The sequence below is a fragment of the Hyla sarda genome, chromosome 4 (genome assembly GCF_029499605.1).
Source record: "Hyla sarda isolate aHylSar1 chromosome 4, aHylSar1.hap1, whole genome shotgun sequence".
NCBI classification, from domain to species: Eukaryota; Metazoa; Chordata; class Amphibia; order Anura; family Hylidae; genus Hyla; species Hyla sarda.
The window spans coordinates 215,820,059-215,838,606 of NC_079192.1; the positions used below are offsets into that span (position 1 = coordinate 215,820,059).

Here is an 18,548-nt window from a genome sequence, read left to right on the forward strand (position 1 = left end):
ACTGTGGTCCGGGGTTTTTTCCAACTTGCGATCCAGGTATTTACTATGATAGGGATGTAGACTGGAATAGATGTCCGTGGATTCCAGTCTACATCCCTATCATAGTAAATACCTGGGTCGCAAGTAACTAAATCCATGGACATTCTGGTGTAATTCATTTTTGGTATATTTGACAAGAACAATTATTAGTCTCAGCATTCACCGGCCCCTCATATCGAGGATACGGCTAATCAATACATCCAGAGCAAGTTTGAATATACCTTTTCATTGTTTCTGTGCGCGGATACGCTAATATTACATTAAGTTTTAATCTACTATCCATGTGAGGAGTGGTCAGGACCCTCTCAGTGTTATCTTGGCAGCCGGTAACATACCATTCCAGCGCTAGTGATATTTATATATTTGTTTTTATATATATATATATATATATATATATATATATATAAAGGCCTCACATCAATCTGTGTAGTCCTTCAGTCAAGTAAAAGGCTTATTAGATTAGCACCAATCTGCTAGATCTGTGACCATAATTGGCATGGGTCTGCCTCTCTAAGGCCATGTTCACACCGCAAAATTTCCATGCGGAATTCCGGTGCAGCAGAGTCCCATTGATTTCAATGGGATTCTGCTGCACTGTTCACACGGCAGAATTTTTTTGCGGATTCTGCACAAAATGCATTGAGACAATAGGAAGGGTATAAAGATAAGCGGTCTCGAAAGTTTGAAAGAAAATATATACAGTTGTACTCAAAAGTTTGCATACCCTTGGATGATTTGTAATATATATATATAAAAAATTAAGAAAACACATGAGTAAGCAGGCAAAACTTTTCTTTCATCTCTTATGGGATGCATATTCAAACTCCATACCTGTAGTTCTTAATACTATGTATTGACCTTTAGCATTATTGCCGTCTTTTGTAATGGTTTTTCTTTTAATTGCCTGTAACCTGGACCTTAACAAGACCAAATATTCAAGGGTATGTACCCGCCTGATCAGAGCAATTTAGATTTCTGTTATTATTATGATTTAAAAAGGAGACAAACAACTATGTGATAATAAATGGCTTTATATGATCAGTATCCCTTAATAAAAGGCAGGGTTTTTTTTTGCTTGTCCGTGTCAAAATTTTACAATTTCTGCCAAAGTATGCAAACTTTTAAAGTACAACTTTACATAAAAGTGCCTTTTGAACGTTATTAACTTGGTACATCATTGCTCGACGCCCAGTATGTATCTTCACATATCAAAAAGGATCCTTAAAGGGGTATCCTGTCCCTAAACATGATCGCGGGGAGTCCGGCCCCTGTGACTCCCCACGATATCCAGCCCAGCACCCCGTTCTCTACATGCACGGTGCAAAAACTCTGCTCCGTGCCGGATTACAAGCAACCACAGCCATCACACCCACATTAACGGCTTGATGACCACGGGTGCTCGCAGCCAAACACAGCTGGCTTTCTGAATGCTGGGGTACCGGGCCGCAGCTCGACATCTTCTCCCCTAGACATCCAATAGGATAGAGGATGAGTACCCCTTTAACATTCAAACTTCTATTGATCTAATGGGCAAAATAGCATAGCATAATGTACAATTCTAATCATTAAGTAGCTACCAGATACCTGGCGCACCCATTATAAATTTAATTAGGTTGTTAAAAACAAAATATCACATAAGATCTATGATAGCTTCTGTAAAAACATAGGGGTAGATTTTTTAAAGTCTAAGTAGAGGAAGAGTGGAAGAGTTGCTTATTGCAACCAATCAGCTTGCTTTTTTTTTATTTTTTTTTATTTTTTTTTTAATAAAGGCCTCTGAAAAATTAAAGAAGACATTTGATTGGTTGCTATGGGTAACTGCATCACTCTTTCTCTACACATATTTGACCCCCATTTGCCCATGATTCTAGTCTGAATGGAGCCATAGCTTACACCATTGTTGAGAATATTTACCCTGTTTGGGAAAAAAAGAACCAGGAGGGTATTTTGACATCTAGCAGTAAATGTGCACGGCATCACAAATACATAAATAACAGATTTCACCATACTGGTCTCAGCTCTTAGTGGAGCTGGTGCTATTTTATCTAAAGGCACCAATGTATAAAAGGTATTTATGCGACAAAGTTTTTTCCCCCTTTCCCCTTAGCCCTTGATTTCCATGCAGTACCAGAGGCACTGGACAGAATCTTAAAAATGGGACATATGCTTTTTAAGAATAACTATAAAAGCAAAAACAAGGCGATTTTCACACCCAGCATATGCTCGGATTAAAGCATTTACAAAGAAATAATATATCCTACAAACTCAGAACCCCTAATCTTGCACAATTACTTTGTGTATACTGTCATACTGTAAAAGCCAGAACAGCTGAAAGTGCTATAACAGAGGGAGGTCTCTAAGTGTAGGAAAATATAATGTCTTATCTTATCCCAACTCTGCATGTGTGGTTCAAAATCTGAGGCAGTGTCTAAAAAGGGTTATTGCACCATGCTCCTTTGTGAAAGGAAGATTAGATCTGGCTTTGTGTGTCTGAGCTGAGGATTTGCTCTTCAGAGGAGGCGAGAGCCAATGAGGATGCTCTAAACCTGCAATGGATCACAGCATCATGAACACTGTAGAATAGAATATCTTTTCTTATAGACTGATCAAAGAAATTCAACCTGGTCAAATCTTGTACAACTAGTCCTGTGAGAGAAACAAAAATGCACAGATTAGATTATCAGATTAAAGAAATCCTTGTAACATGCTCATTTTATTTTGTATACTTTGCATTCATGTAAATTACATGCTTTTTTATGTAACCAAAATCAATTTGTATATTTAAATGTTCAAAATTTTAGTACAGTGACAATGTGCAGCAGGACTTCTGGCTGAAGTAAAGTCCCTTTTAAAGGGGTCAATTACCAGGTAAATAAAATTTCCAAGGAATGATCGTTCCAGATAGTCAGCAAGAATATGCTTGTTCGTTGGATAATCACATCTAATAAAATCATCATTATCAGTGGCACATGGATCTGTTGTAAACAGGTGATGTGCAGCCGATAATGGTCATTCCAGCGATCGTTCGTGTAACCCAGCCAAAAAACTGATTGTTAAGGCTCTGTTAACATGCACTGATCATAGAGATCGGCGCTCATTTACTGCTGCCAGTTGGCCGTCTAAAAGGGCCTTAACCCCCTTAAGGACTGAGCCCTTTTTCACCTTAAGGCTTAAGGACACAGCCCTTTTTTGCAATTTTGACCACTATCACTTTATGCATTAATAACTCTGTGATGCTTTCGCCGATTATTCTGATTTGTTTTTTCATGACATATTCTACTTCAACATAGTGGTAAATTTTCGCCTTTACTTGCATCCTTTCTTGGTGAAAAATCCCACAATTTAATGAAAATTTTGCATTTTTCTAACTTTGAAACTCTCTGCTTGTAAGGAAAATGGATATTCCAAATAAATTATATATTGATTCACAAATACAATATGTCTACTTTATGTTTGCATCATAAAGATGACATGTTTTTGCTTTTGGAAGACATCAGAGGGCTTCAAAGCTCAGCAGCAATTTTCCAATTTTTCACAAAATTTTCAAAAAGTGGATTTGATGGGTCTAGAAATACCCCATAAATGACCCCATTATAAAAACTGCACCCCCCAAAGTATTCAAAATGACATTCAGAAAGTGTGTTAACCCTTTAGGTGTTTCATAGGAATAGCAGCAAAGTGAAGGAGAAAATTCAAAATCTAAATTTTTTACATTCATGTTCTTGTAGACCCAGTTTTTGAAAATTTACAAGGGGTAAAAGGAGAAAAAGCCCCCCAAAAATTGTAACCCAATTTCTCTCGAGTAAGGAAATACCTCATAGGTGGATGTCAAGTGCTCTGTGGATGCACTACAAGGCTCAGAAGGGAAGGAGCGACAATGGGATTTTGGAGAGTAAGTTTTTCTGAAATGGTTTTTGGGGGGCATGTTACATTTAGGAAGCCCCTATGGTGCCAGAACAGCAAAAAAAAACAAAAAAAACAACATGGCATACTACTTTGGAAACTACACCCCTCAAGGAACGTAACAAGGGATTCAGTGAGCCTTAACACCCCACAGGTGTTTGACGACTTTTCGTTAAAGTCGGATGTGTAAATGAATTTTTTGTTTCACTAAAATGCTGGTTTTCCCCCAAATTTTACATTTTTGCAAGGGCTTATAGGAGAAAATGCTACCCAAAATTTGTAACTCCATCTCTTCTGAGTATGGAAATACCCCATGTGTGGACGTCAAGTGCACTGCTGGTGCACTACAATGCTCAGAAGAGAAGAAGTCGCATTTGGCTTTTGGAAAGCAAATTTTGTTGAAATGGTTTTTGGGGAGCATGTCGCATTTAGGAAGCCCCTATGGTACCAGAACAGCAAAAAAACGAAAACAAAAAAACAACATGGCATACAATTTCAAGGAACGTAACAAGGGGTACAATGAGCCTTAACACCCTACAGGCTTTTGACAAATTTCCACTAAAGTTGGACAGGAAAATGAAAAATTTGATTTTTTTCACAAAAATGCTGATGTTACCCCAAATTTTTCATTTTCACAAGGGGTAATTGGAGAAAAAGCCTCCTAAAATGTGTAACCCCATTTCTTCTGAGTATGGAAATACCCCATATTTGGATATAAAGTGCTCTGCGGGCAAACTACAATGCTCAGAAGAGAAAGAGCGCCATTGAGCGTTTGGTGAGAGAATTTGGTTGGAAGAGAAGTCGGGGGCCATGTGCGTTTACAAAGCCCCCCCCCCCGTGGTGCCAGAACAGTGGACCCCCCCCACATGGGACCCCATTTTGGAAACTACACCCCTCACAGAATTTAATAAGGGGTGCAGTGAACATTTACACCCCACTGGTGTTTGACAGATCGTTGGAACAGTGGGCTGTGCAAATGAAAATTAAAATTTTTCATTTTCACGGACCACTGTTCCAAAAATCTGTCAGACACCTGTGGGGTGTAAATGCTCACTGTACCCCTAATTACATTACGTTAGGGGTGTAGTTTCCAAAATGGGGTCACATGTGGGGGGGGGGGGGTCCACTGTTCTGGCACTATGGGGGCTTTTTAAAACACACAAGGCCTTCAATTTTGGACACATTCTCTCTACAAAATCCCAATGGCATGCCTTCTCTTCTGAGCATTGTAGTTCGCCCGCAGAGCATTTTACATCCACATATGGGGTATGTTCTTACTCAGAAGAAATGGGGCTACAAATTTTGGGGGGGCTTTTTTTCCCCCTATTCTCCCTTGTGAAAATGAAAAATGTAGGGTAACACCAGCATTTTAGTGAAAATTTTTTTTCATTTTCACATCCAACTTTAACAAAAATTTGTCAAACACCTGTGGGGTGTTAAGGCTCATTATACCCCTTGTTACATTCCGTGAGGGGTGTAGTTTCCAAAATGGGGTCACATCTGGGTATTTATTGCTTTGTGTTTATGTCAGGACCGCTGTAAAATCAGCCACCCCTGTGCAAATCACCGATTTAGAAGCTCTCACTCCTGAGCCTTGTTGTGCGTCCGCAGAACTTTTTACGCCCACATATGGGGTATTTCCGTATTCAGGAGAAATTGCATTACAAAATTTGGGGGTCTTTTTTCTTCCTTTTACCGCTTACGAAAATTAAAAGTATGGGGCAACACCAGCATGTTTTTTTTTTTTTTACACTAACATGCTGGTGTAGACCCCAACTTTACCTTTTCATAAGGTGTAAAAGGAGAAAAAGCCCCCCAAAATTTGTAGTGCAATACCCCATATGTGGCCCTAAACTGTTTCCTTGAAATACGATAGGGCTCCGAAGTGAGAGAGCGCCATGCGCATTTGGCCTAAATTGGGGATTTTATTTCACCACAAAAATACCAATCCGATCGCTGCCCCGATCACTGCCCAGCAGGTCCGTGATTGGTCGGTCGTTCCAACCGATCAATCACGTGATCGTGAGGCGGCACCCATGCCGGACAGCCCCATTCACCCTTTTTTCCCGGGTCACCAGAGACCCAATTGACCCGGAATAGCGGAAAATCGCCGGTCTAAGCAATATGCCGGGATGGCTGCTGATAGATATCAGCAGTCACCCAGTTCGGATCACCGTGTCCGGAGACGCAGTGATCCAGGAAAGCTGCGCCGTAAATGTACGGCGCTGGCCGCTAAGTACTACTTAGCAGCGCCGTACATTTACGGCACTTGTCCTTAAGGGGTTAAGCAATCTTTACCGAGTGCACAATACCTGTGAAGGTAATTTGGTCACAGAATATCAGGTAAGATATTTATAGACACAGTGGGGGAGATTTATCAAAACCTGTCCAGAGGAAAAGTTACCCAGTTGCTCATAGCAACCAATCAGATTGCTTATTTCATTTTGCAGAGGCCTTGTTAACCCCTTCAGGACCAAGCCCATTTTGGCCTTAAGGACCAGAGCGTTTTTTGCACATCTGACCACTGTCACTTTAAACATTAATAACTCTGGAATGCTTTTAGTTATCATTCTGATTCCGAGATTGTTTTTTCGTGACATATTCTACTTTAACATGGTAGTAAATTTTTGTGGTAACTTGCATCCTTTCCTTGTGAAAAATCCTAAAATTTGATGAAAAATTTGAAAATTTTGCATTTTTCTAACTTTGAAGCTCTCTGCTTGTAAGGAAAATGTATATTACAAATAAAAAAAAATTTGGTTCACATATACAATATGTCTACTTTATGTCTGCATCATAAAAGTGACGAGTTTTTACTTTTGGAAGACACCAGAGGGCTTCAAAGTTCAGCAGCAATTTTCCAATTTTTCACAAAATTTTCAAACTCACTATTTTTCAGGGACCAGTTCAGGTTTGAAGTGGATTTGAAGGGTCTTCTTATTAGAAATACCCCATTATAAAAACTGCACCCCCCAAAGTATTCAAAATGACATTCAGTCATCATTTTAACCCTTTAGGTGTTTCACAGGAATAGAAGCAAAGTGAAGGAGAAAATTCACAATCTTCATTTTTTACACTCGCATGTTCTTGTAGACCCAATTTTTAAATTTTTACAAGGGGTAAAAGGAGAAAATGTATACTTATATTTGTAGCCCAATTTCTCTTGAGTAAGCACATACCTCATATGTCCATGTAAAGTGTTCGGTGGGCGCAGTAGAGGGCTCAGAAGGGAAAGAGCGACAAGGGGATTTTGGAGAGTACGTTTTTCTGAAATGGTTTTTGGGGGCATGTTGCATTTAGGAAGCCCTTATGGTGCCAGAACAGCAAAAAACCCTCACATGGCATACCATTTTGGAAACTAGACCCCTTGAGGTACGTAACAAGGAATAAAGTGAGCCTTAATACCCCACAGGTGTTTCACGACTTTTGCATATGTAAAAAAAAATTTTTTTTTTTCACTAAAATGTGTGTTTCCCCCCAAATTTCACATTTTTCCAAGGGTTAATAGCAGGAAATACCCCCCAATATTTGTAACCCCTTCTCTTCTGAGTATGGAGGTACCCCATAAGTTGACCTGAAGTGCACTATGGGTGAACTACAATGCTCAGAAGAGAAGGAGTCATATTTGGCTTTTTGAGAGCAAATTTTGCTCGGGGGGCATGTCGCATTTAGGAAGCCCCTATGGTGCCAGAACAGCAAAAAATACCCACATGGCATACCATTTTGGAAACTAGACCCCTTGAGGAATGTAATAAGGAATAAAGTGAGCCTTATTACCCCACAGGTGTTTCATGACTTTTGCATATGTAAAAAAAAATAATAATAATTTCCACTAAAATGTGTGTTTCCCCCCTAATTTCACCTTTTTGCAAGGGTTAATAGCAGAAAATACTCCCCAAAATTTGTAACCCCATCTCTTCTGAGTATGTAGGTACCCCATAAGTTGACCTGAAGTGCACTATGGGCGAACTACAATGCTCAGAAGAGAAGGAGTCATATTTGGCTTTTTGAGAGCAAATTTTGCTCGGGGAGCATGTCGCATTTAGGAAGCCCCTAAGGTGCCAGAACAGCAAAAAAAAAAACACATGGCATACCATTTTGGAAACTAGACCCCTTGAGGAACGTAACAAGGGGTACAGTGAGCATTTACCCCCCACTGGTGTCTGACAGATCTTTGGAACAGTGGGCTGTACGAGTTTTCATTTTCATGGACCACTGTTCCAAAGATCTGTCAGACACCAGTGGGGGGTAAATTCTCACTGCACCCCTCATTACATTCCGTGAGAGGTGTCGTTTCCGAAATGGGGTCACATGTGGGGTTTTGTTTTTTTTGCGTTTGTCAAAACCGCTGTAACAATCAGCCACCCCTGTGCAAATCACCTCAAATGTACATGGTGCACTCTCCCTTCTGGGCCGTGTTGTGCGCCCCCAGAGCACTTTGCGCTCACATATGGGGTATCTCTGTAGTCGGGAGAAATTGCATTACAAATTTTGGGGGGCTTTTTTCCCTTTTACCTCTTTAAATTTAAAGTATAGGGCAACATCAGCATGTTAGTGTAAAAAATAAAAAATTTTTACACTAACATTCTGGTGTAGACCCCAACATTTCCTTTTCATGAAGGGTTAAAGAAGAAAAAGCCCCCCACACCTTGTAACGCAATTTCTCCCGAGTACGGCGATACCCCATATGTGGCCCTAAACTGTTGCCCTGAAATACGACAGGGCTCCGAAGTGAGAGCGCCATGTGCATTTGAGGCCTAAATTAGGGATTTGCATAGGGGTGGACATAGGGGTATTCTACGCCAGTGATTCCCAAACAGGGTGCCTCCAGCTGTTGCAAAACTCCCAGCATGCCTGGACAGTCAACGGCTGTCCGACAATACTGGGAGTTGTTGTTTTTCAACAGCTGGAGGCTCTGCTTTGGAAACAGTGGCGTACCGGACGTTCTTATTGGAGGAAGGGGGGCTGTGTAGGGGTATGTGTATATGTAGTGTTTTTAACTTTTTATTTTATTTTGTGTTAGTGTAGTGTAGTGTTTTTAGGGTACAGTCACATGTGCGGGGGATTACAGCGAGTTTCCCAGCGCAAAATTTGCTGCATCTCAAGATGCGAGAAACCCACTGTAAAAGCCTCGCCCATGTGAATGTACCCTGTACATTCACGGGGGTGGCGGGGCAGGGGGGGCTTGCATCAGCTGTTGCAAAACCACAACTCCCAGCATGCATGGTCTGTTAGTGCATGCTGGGAGTCATAGTTTTGCAACAGCTGGAGGCACACAGGTTAGGAAACACTGAGTTAGAAACAGACAATGTTTCCCAACCAGTGTGTCTCCAGTTGTTGCAAAACTACAACTCCCAGCATGCCCAGACAGCTGAAGGGCATGCTGGGAGTTGTAGTTCGGCAACATCTGAAGGGCCAGATGTTGCTGAACTAAAACTCCCAGCATGCCTGGACAGTCAGTGCATACTGGGAGTTGTAGTTTTGCAACAGCTGGAAGAGCACAGATTGGAGACCATTATACAATGGTCTCCAAACTGGGGCCCTCCAGATGTTGCAAAACTACAACTCCCAGCATGCATGGTCTTTAGTGCATGCTGGGAGTTATAGTTTTGCAACAGCTGGAGGCACACAGGTTAGGAAACACTGAGTTAGAAACAATGTTTCCCAACCAGTGTGTCTCCAGCTGTTGCAAAACTACAACTCCCAGCATGCCCAGACAGCTGAAGGGCATGCTGGGAGTTGTAGTTCGGCAACATCTGAAGGGCCAGATGTTGCTTAACTAAAACTCCCAGCATGCCTGGACAGTCAGTGCATGCTGGGAGTTGTAGTTTTGCAACAGCTGGAAGAGCACAGATTGGAGACCATTATACAATGGTCTCCAAACTGAGGCCCTCCAGATGTTGCAAAACTACAACTCCCAGCATGCCCAGACAGCCAAAGGCTGTCTAGGCATGCTGGGAGTTGTAGTTTTCAGACTCCTAGAAGCAGCAGTGAAGATCTTCACTGCTGCTTCTGAGGACCATATACTCACCCGTCGCTGCTCGTCCACGTGGCCGATCCCGCGCTGCTCCTCGGTCCCGCCGCTGGATCAGGTAAGTCCGCCGGTCCCCTCCTGTTCCCCCCCGTGTGCCGCAGGTCCCCGCGAGCCCCCGCAGCCTTCGTCCCCCGTTCTGCCCGACTTCCAGGGGCGGGCAGTGCGGGGGATCTGAACTTTCACCCCAGATCACTGTGATTGGTCCACAGGGACCAATCACAGTGATCGCTGACCAGGACCATCAATTGATGGTCCTGGGGGTGAAGCAGAAGTTGTCCCCTGCTGGAAACAGCGGGACTTCTGCCAGTTAACCCGTGCGATGCTGCGCATCGCCGGGTTAACTGCATGTCATTTATAAACGCCGGGATGCGCGAACGCACTGCACAACCCGGCGTTTATATATGACATTCTGCGGGAAGGGGTTAAAAATGAAAGAAGTGACTTCCAGTTCCAGCGCGGGCATGTAAGCAGGACCGAGGCGGACCTCCTCCCTGTTGCCGCTGCTTCTCTGCTATTTTCCCCGCTAGGAGCTGACTTACATCACGCACTTCACCCGCCCGAGACTCAGCACTTACCAGTGGATGGACCAGTACCTCCAGCGTGCTGCACAACAGCAGCGTCCCTCCACATTGTTACAGCCTGCGCCACTGCTCTCAGCCTCCAAGATGGCAACCGCAACACTATCCTCCTCCTCACTTACAGTGTCTCCACAGGAGGATCTGGATGAGCTGTCAGAGGCTCTCGCTTCCTCTGAGTCAGCATGAGTCGGGTATAAGACGCAGCCACAGCTCGGACAGGACATGCAGTGATCCCCAGCCTGCTCCATCCCTCCTACACACAGGATCAGCTATAGTAACTGCTACCAGCCACGGTAAGCCTGCTCCTGCCTCCTCCACACAACCCTCTCAGACCTCAGCCTTACAGTCTGATGCCTCCTTATCTCAGCTGCAGCTATGCTCCCTTTTAGCTGCATTTATGGACTATATGGCAGCAGAGGTAGCCAAATGCATAGGCCCTAAGTCCGCAACTCTCTAGATCATGATCACAGTTATCACATGGAATGTCAAAGACTCTGATCTCCCCACAAACCGCACTTGGTCCTGTGCCATCTAAAACGCCTTAAGCCGGACATTGTACTCCTCCAAGAGACCCATCTACTGCAGTGGGAGTTCTTTAGAATGCAGTAGCAATGGGTAAGTCAGGTATACGGGTCGCCAGCTCTGGAGGGTAGGGCGGGGGTTCTCACCCTGATACATAAATCTTTCCCTTTTACCTTGCTCTCACACACTACTGATGGGGAGGGTGTCCCATTTACTCATTGATAACTTGGGTGAACATTACAGCATACACAATATATATGCCCCGAATGGTGCCAATCACGACTTCTTTCAATCCCTATCCTTATCTCTTCGGGGGGTTCGAGAGAGCTGCCGATTCTAGGTGGAGATCTCAATACGGTCTTTGACCTGTTAGTTGATAGGAAAAGCTCCGCCTCTCCAGCACCACCTATAAGATCCAGAGAAAGAGTCCTTCCCCCATTCCTAGAGGAGACAGGTTTACAGGATGTATGGCGCACGAGGAATCCCGATTCCCGTGAATTCACTCATTACTCCAATGTCCACCAGGCGTGGTCTCATATAGATTATCTCCTTCTTAGCCCTTCCCTTGCTCGTAGAAGGGGCGGGGTGGACATTGCAGATTTAGTAATATCGGATCATGCACCAGTTCTCCTCGAGCTCCAACCCTCCTGCCCTAGAGGCTCTGACTATATCTGGCGCTTTCCGTCTTTTTTGGTTAAAGACCAATCCTTTATCGAACAGTTACGGGCGTGGTTGCTGGAATTCGACGTAGACAATCACTCACATAGAACGGACCCCTGCTTCATTGGACCACGGCTAAGGTAGTCATACGCGGCAAACTCATGGCTCATGTAGCCACTCTGAGGCGAACGTCTCAGACTAATTATGCACAAGCTAATGCGGATCTACGTACCACATATGCCACTTTTTTAGATTCCTCCACGGAGACCCATAGAATAGCCTGGACTTCAGCTAGGGCCACATTTGAATTGTGGCTGGACAGGAGAGAACGTTTGCACTGCTCACATTTTGATAATGACCTTTTCCGGCATGGTAACAAGGCGGGGAGACTGCTAGCCCGCTTGGCCAAGGGCCTCTCCCTGCCTACTTCAATCACAGCACTTAGAGATGGCTCGGGGTTGTGCAAATAGACCCTCATCATGTTAATGAGATGCTTGCTGGTTTTTATGAATCATTATACGCTAACTCTCCCTCTGATTTGCCAGCAGGAACTGACTTTTTGAATCGCCTGTCCCTTCCGTCTCTGACTGATGCCCAGAGATCTGACTTGAATGCTGCAGTAACGGAAGAGGAGGTTCGCTCTACCATACACAATCTTCACAATGGTATTGGATGGGTACCCTGGGGAGTTTTATAAGTCCCTGGAAGACCAGATTTCACCCTGTCTAACTGAAGTCTTCAATGGTTTCCTACAGTCGGGAGTGCTTCCTACTACGGCATCAATGGCCTATATCAAAGTATTGCCGAAGCCGGGTAGGGACCCTTTAAATCCTAGCTCCTATAGACCGATTTCACACATTGATCAGGACATAAAGCTATTCTCGAAAATTCTAGCTAACCGCCTAGCGCAATTTCTACTGGGACTTGTGGGACCTCACCAGGTTGGATTCATCCGTAACTGCTCAGCCACCCTCAATATTTGCAGGGTCCTCTCTGTGTTGGACTTTGTACAGCAGCAACCCGCGCCCACTGCTCAGCCGACCCTTTTGGCCTTAGACGCCGAGAAGGCAGTTGATAATGTTCACTGGGCATGGCTTGATTTGGTGCTGGACAGGTTTGGCATCACAGGGGCCTTCCGAACCTACTTATCTAGTCTATACTCTTCACCTTGGGCTCGAGTACACACGCCGGGGATCTTGTCTTCTCCCTTTCCTCTTTTCAAGGGGACAAGACAAGGGTGCCCGCTCTCACCTCTCGTTTGATTTAGCAATAGAGCCTTTGGCTCAGAATCTCTTACACTTCCCCATCTATGACGGCATCTCAGTAGGAACGGAATCAGTCAAACTGGCAATGTTTGCGGACTACGTTCTCCTCTTTCTCAACAACCCCTTACACTCACTACCCACCCTGCTAGATACATTACATACATATGGCTCCTTCTCGGGTCACAAAGTTAACGTGGCGAAGACTGAATTACTGCCTCTTGGCCGGTCTCCCCCACGCTGGCTTCCCAGTATCGCCCATTTGGGCCTCATGGTAGCCCACACTGCCGTGACCTACCTGCGTGTGAGAATAGGCAAGACCCCAGAATCTCTCTACGCTATAAATTCCCCTCCCCTGTTTAAAAAAATCTGTGCAGAACTTAGCAGGTGGCATAATCTTCCGATATCATTTATGGGTCGCTGTCACCTTATAAAAATGGTGAGCTTCTCGCGTTTACTTTACCCCTTACAGACCTTACCGTTGTTGTTGAAACATGCAGACGTTAATTCCCTCAACTCAGCTTTTACCTCTTATCTGGGCAAGTAAACGGCCTTGTATCGCTTTACGAAAACTGATGTTGGGCAAGTTAGCTTGCGGCTTGAACTTCCCTAACATCAGGGGATATAATTTAGTATGCTTATTCAGATATTTCCTAGATTGGATACATGGATCTTCTTATTTTGTTAACTTCTCTCTAGAAAGGGCCTTGGCTGCCCCCTGGAATCTGGCGGCTCTACTGCATGCCTAATACTCTCTCTTACCCCCCCAGATCAAGCATTACACCCTACTCCGCGACACAATAATTACATGGAAAGAAATATGAAAGCTCTTCCATCTACCCTTCCTTCTCTCCAAACATATGCCATTAGTCGGTCGCCCAGAGTTAACCAGGGACTCCATGATTCACGGGCACACGTTTTGGCTCGACAAAGGTCTCAATTTAGCTGGGGATCTTATGGATGTGACGAATAGACGATGGTCTCCTACCAGGGCGGTCATGGATCGCTTTGATCTCCCCTCCTCCCATACGCTAGCGGTCAACCAGGTCCTCTCCTTTTGTCATGCGAGATTGCGGGATCTCAGTAAGGAAGCCCCCACACACATTCTTGATAATATTATGGGCCCTAAACCTCGTAGACTGTCCATATCAATTCTGTACCGTCCACTGAGGGACCATTTCCTTAAAATCGACCCAGACACTCTGTTTGATACGTGTCGGGCTTGGATACCTCACACACCATCACACACCACATCCTCCAGGGCTGGCTTACTGTCAGGAAGTGTATCATTAATGAACGTTGGCCGGAAACTTATTTTAAATTAGCTCACAAAGCCTTGTATGGTTTCAATATCTTGCCCTCACCGACGTTCCCGGACAGGATAATGGTTTGCCCAAAATGCTCCCAACCACTTACGAATCTCTGGCATAGCATCTGGACGTGTCCGGCAACAAACACCTATTGGACCTCTGTTCTTACTTGTATACATACACACTGGGAAGTAGAACTCCCATTGACACCTCAGGCTGTCCTATTCCACCAACTCAGTCCTCCGGAGGCTGATTCAGGAGGCCGACAATCATTCACATCATTTTACATGTAGCCCTAAGGTGTCTCATTCCTGGATATCCCCTTCACCTCCTGACATACCATTTTTAATTTCTCAACTGAAAGTCTATTGTGGGATTGATAGATTAGACACTGAACGTTATAAAACCACTGGCACCAAGAAATTTTTCGCTAAATGGTCACACACTACTCAGAATCAGAATTATGGGACTTTGTTCGCCCGTTCCGCTGGATGGTATGGTATAGCTTAGAAGCTCTACAGGATACCCTGGGTGCCCTACGCCTCCTCGATTAGCCTATCATTATTAACCCGTACAGGACCTAGGGCGTATGGATACGCCTTCTGTACCTGGGCCCGTGGGAATTTCGGTCCCCGCCACGCGCCGGGCGGGGACCGGGCCAGGGTGACTGCTGATATCGATCAACAGGCACCCCGTGCAAATGCCCAGGGGGGTCATCAGACCCCCCCATGTCGGCGATTGGCGCAAATGGCAAGTGAATTCACACTTGCGATTTGCGCCGATTCCGGGTCATTCGGGTCTATGGTGACCCGGAATATAAGGGGGATCGCGGTTGTCTAAGACACCCACGATCCCCCTGTAGCGATAGGAGTGAGGTGGCAGGGGTGCCACCCCTCCTATCTCTGCTATTGGTGGTCTAGACGCGACCACCAATAGCAGATCAGGGGCGGGGGGTTTACTTTCGTTTTCCCCGTTCTGCCCACCCACAATAGGCGGGGCAGGATGCCGAAGATCCACTTACCAGTCGGTGGAAGCTGCGGGACGGGATCGGCGGCGATCGGCGCGGGCGGCGATGTCGTGCAGCAGAAGAGGACGGCTCCCTGGATCTGACGGAAGCCGGTAAGTTGCCTAGCAACATCTAGAGGGCTACAGTCTGAGACTGTAGCCCTCCAGATGTTGCAAAACTACAACTCCCAGCATGCCCAGACAGCTGCTGGGCAAGGTGGGAAATGCAGTTTTGCGACAGCTGGAGGTCTACAGTTTAGAGACCACTGCACTGTGATCTCTATACTGTAGCACTCTAGATCTTGCAAAACTACAACTCCCAGCATGCCCACATAGCTGTTTGCTGTCTGTGCATGCTGGAATTTGTAGTTTTGCAACATCTGGAGGTCCACAGTTTGGAGATCACAGTGCAGTGGTCTCTACCTGTAGCCCTCCAGATGTTGCAAAAGTGCAAATCCCAGCATGCCGAAACAGCTGTCTCGGCATGCTGGGAGTTGTAGTTGCGATCCCTCCAGCTGTTGCATAACTAGATCTCCCAGCATGCCCTTCGGCGATCAGTACATGCTGGGAGTTGTAGTTTTGCAACAGCTGGAGGCACACTGGTTGGAAAATACTGAGTTAGGTAACAGAACCTAACTGAAGGTTTTCCAACCAGTGTGCCTCCAGCTGTTGCAAAACTACAACTCCCAACATGCACGGTCTGTCAGTACATGCTGGGAGTTGTAGTTTTGAAACAGCTGGAGGTTTGCCCCCCCATGTGAACGTACAGGGTACATTCACACGGGCGGGTTTACAGTAAGTTTCCTGCTTCAAGTATGAGCTGCGGCAAATTTTTCGCCGCAATGCAAATTTCTAGAGGGAAGCTCACTGTAAACCTGCGCACGTGTGAATGTACCCTAAAAACACTACACTAACACATAATAAAGGGTAAAACACTACATAAACACCCCCTTACACTGTCCCCCCCAATAAAAATGAAAAATATATTGTACGGCAGTGTTTCCAAAACGGAGCCTCCAGCTGTTGCAAAACAACAACTCCCAGCATTTCCAGACAGCCACTGACTGTCCAGGCATGCTGGGAGTTTAGCAACAGCTGGAGACACCCTGTTTGGGAATCACTGGCGTAGAATACCCCTATGTCCACCCCTATGCAATCCCTAATTTAGTACTCAAATGCGCATGGTGCTCTCTCACTTCAGAGCCCTGTCGTATTTCAAGGAAACAGTTTAGGGCCACATATGAGGTATCTCCGTAATCGGGAGAAATTGCGTTACAAATTTTGGGGGGCTTTTTCTCCTTTTACCCCTTATGAAAAGGAAAAGTTGGGGGCTACACCAGCCTGTCAGTGTAAAAAAAATTAAAATTTTACACTAACATGCTGGTGTTGTCCTTTACTTTTTATTTTCACAAGTGTTAAAAGGAAAAAAAGCCCCCCAAAATTTGTAACGCAATTTCTCCTGAGTACGGAAATACCCCATATGTGGGCGTAAAATGCTCTGCGGGCGCACAACAAGGCTCAAGAGTGAGAGCGCACTATGTACATTTGAGGCCTACATTGGTGATTTGCACAGGGGTGGCTGATTTTACAGCGGTTGACATAAACGCAAAAAAATAAATACCCACATGTGACCCCATTTTGGAAACTACACCCCTCACGGAACGTAACAAGGGGTATAGTGAGCCTTAACACCCCACAGGTGTTTGACAAATTTTCATTAAAGTTGGATGGAAAAATTACAAAAAAAAAAAAAAAAATCACAAAAATGCTGGTGTTACCCAAAATTTTTCATTTTCACAAGGAAACATAGGAAAAAAGCCCCCCAAAATTTGTAAACCCATTTTTTCTGAGTAAGAAAATACCCCATATGTGGATGTAAAGTGCTTGGCGAGCGAACTACAATGCTCAGAAGAGAAGGAGCACCATTGGGATTTTGAAGATAAAATTTGTCCGGAATTGAAGGCTACGCATGTTTACAAAGCCCCCATAGAGCCAGAACAATGGACCCCCACATATGACCCAATTTTGGAAACTACACCCCTCACGTAATGTAATAAGGGGTACAGTGAGCATTTACGCTCCACAGGTGTCTGACAGATTTTTGGAACAGTGATCCGTGAAAATGAAAAATGTAATTTTCCATTTGCACAGCCCACTGTTCCAAAGATCTGTCAAACGCCAATTATTCAATTCTGTGGGTGGTGTAGTTTCCAAAATGGGGGTCACGTCGGGGGGGGGTCCACTGTTCTGGCACCACGGGGGGGGATTTGTAAACGCACATTGCCCCCGACTTCTATTCCAACCAAATTCTGTCTTCAAAAGCTCAATGGTGCTCCTTCTCTTCTGAGCATTGTAGTGCGCCAGCAGATCACTTGATGTCCACACATTGGGTATTTCCATACTCAGAAGAAATGGGGTTACAAATTTTGGGGGGCATTTTCTCCTATTACCCCCTGAATGTCATTTTGAATACTTTTGGGGGTGCAGTTTTTATAATGGGGTCATTTGTTGGGCATTTCTAATATGAAAGCCCTTCAAATCCACTTCAAAACGGAACTGGTCCCTGAAAAATTTTGATTTTGAAAATGTTGTGAAAAATTGGAAAATTGCTGCTGAACTTTGAAGCCCTCTGGTGTCTTCCAAAAGATAAAACATGTCAACGTTATGATGCAATCATAAAGTAGACATGTTGTATATGTGAATCAATATATAATTTATTTGGAATATTAATTTTCCTTATAAGCAGAGAGCTTCAAAGTAAAAAAAAAAATGCAAAATTTTTAATTTTTTCATAAAATTTTGGAATTTTTCACCAAGAAACGATGCAAGTATCGACAAAATTTTACCACTAACTTAAAGTAGAATATGTCACGAAAAAACAATCTCGGAATCAGAATGAAAGGTAAAAGCATTCCAGAGTTATTAATGCTTAAAGTGACAGTGGTCAGATGTGCAAAAAATGGCCGGGTCCTACAGTGAAAATTGGCTGGGTCCTTAAAGGGTTAACATGACCTATGTGATCTATGGGTGTTCATTCTCTCAATGCTGTTTCAACCAGATCGTGGGCACACTGTTTTACCATTTATTGACTCTTCCAATTGCTCTTGACTCAATGGGACTGGGGTGGGGGTAGTTTCAGGTGCTCTCTTGTGGCATACGTTTTTTTTTCTCTGTACTCAAGCATGGAGGGCTATTTATGTTTCTTTATGATGCTCTGTGTAACGCCTGGTATTGT

At 44.4% G+C, this 18,548-nt stretch overlaps 1 protein-coding gene across 3 annotated transcripts in view; it reads right to left on the reverse strand.

The window, feature by feature from the left end:
* Positions 1–338: 338 nt before the first annotated feature.
* Positions 339–18,548, reverse strand: part of SLC26A5 (solute carrier family 26 member 5) — a 110,180-nt gene continuing 91,970 nt past the window's right edge. For 2 of the 3 annotated variants that reach the window (XM_056573510.1, XM_056573511.1), the window contains exon 19: positions 342–2,685. In XM_056573510.1, coding sequence (XP_056429485.1) covers positions 2,510–2,685 — 176 coding nt within the window. In that variant the 3' untranslated portion in view covers positions 342–2,509. Of the gene's footprint in view, positions 2,686–18,548 lie in introns of all 3 variants that reach the window. The other variant, XM_056573512.1, reaches the window with a different exon arrangement.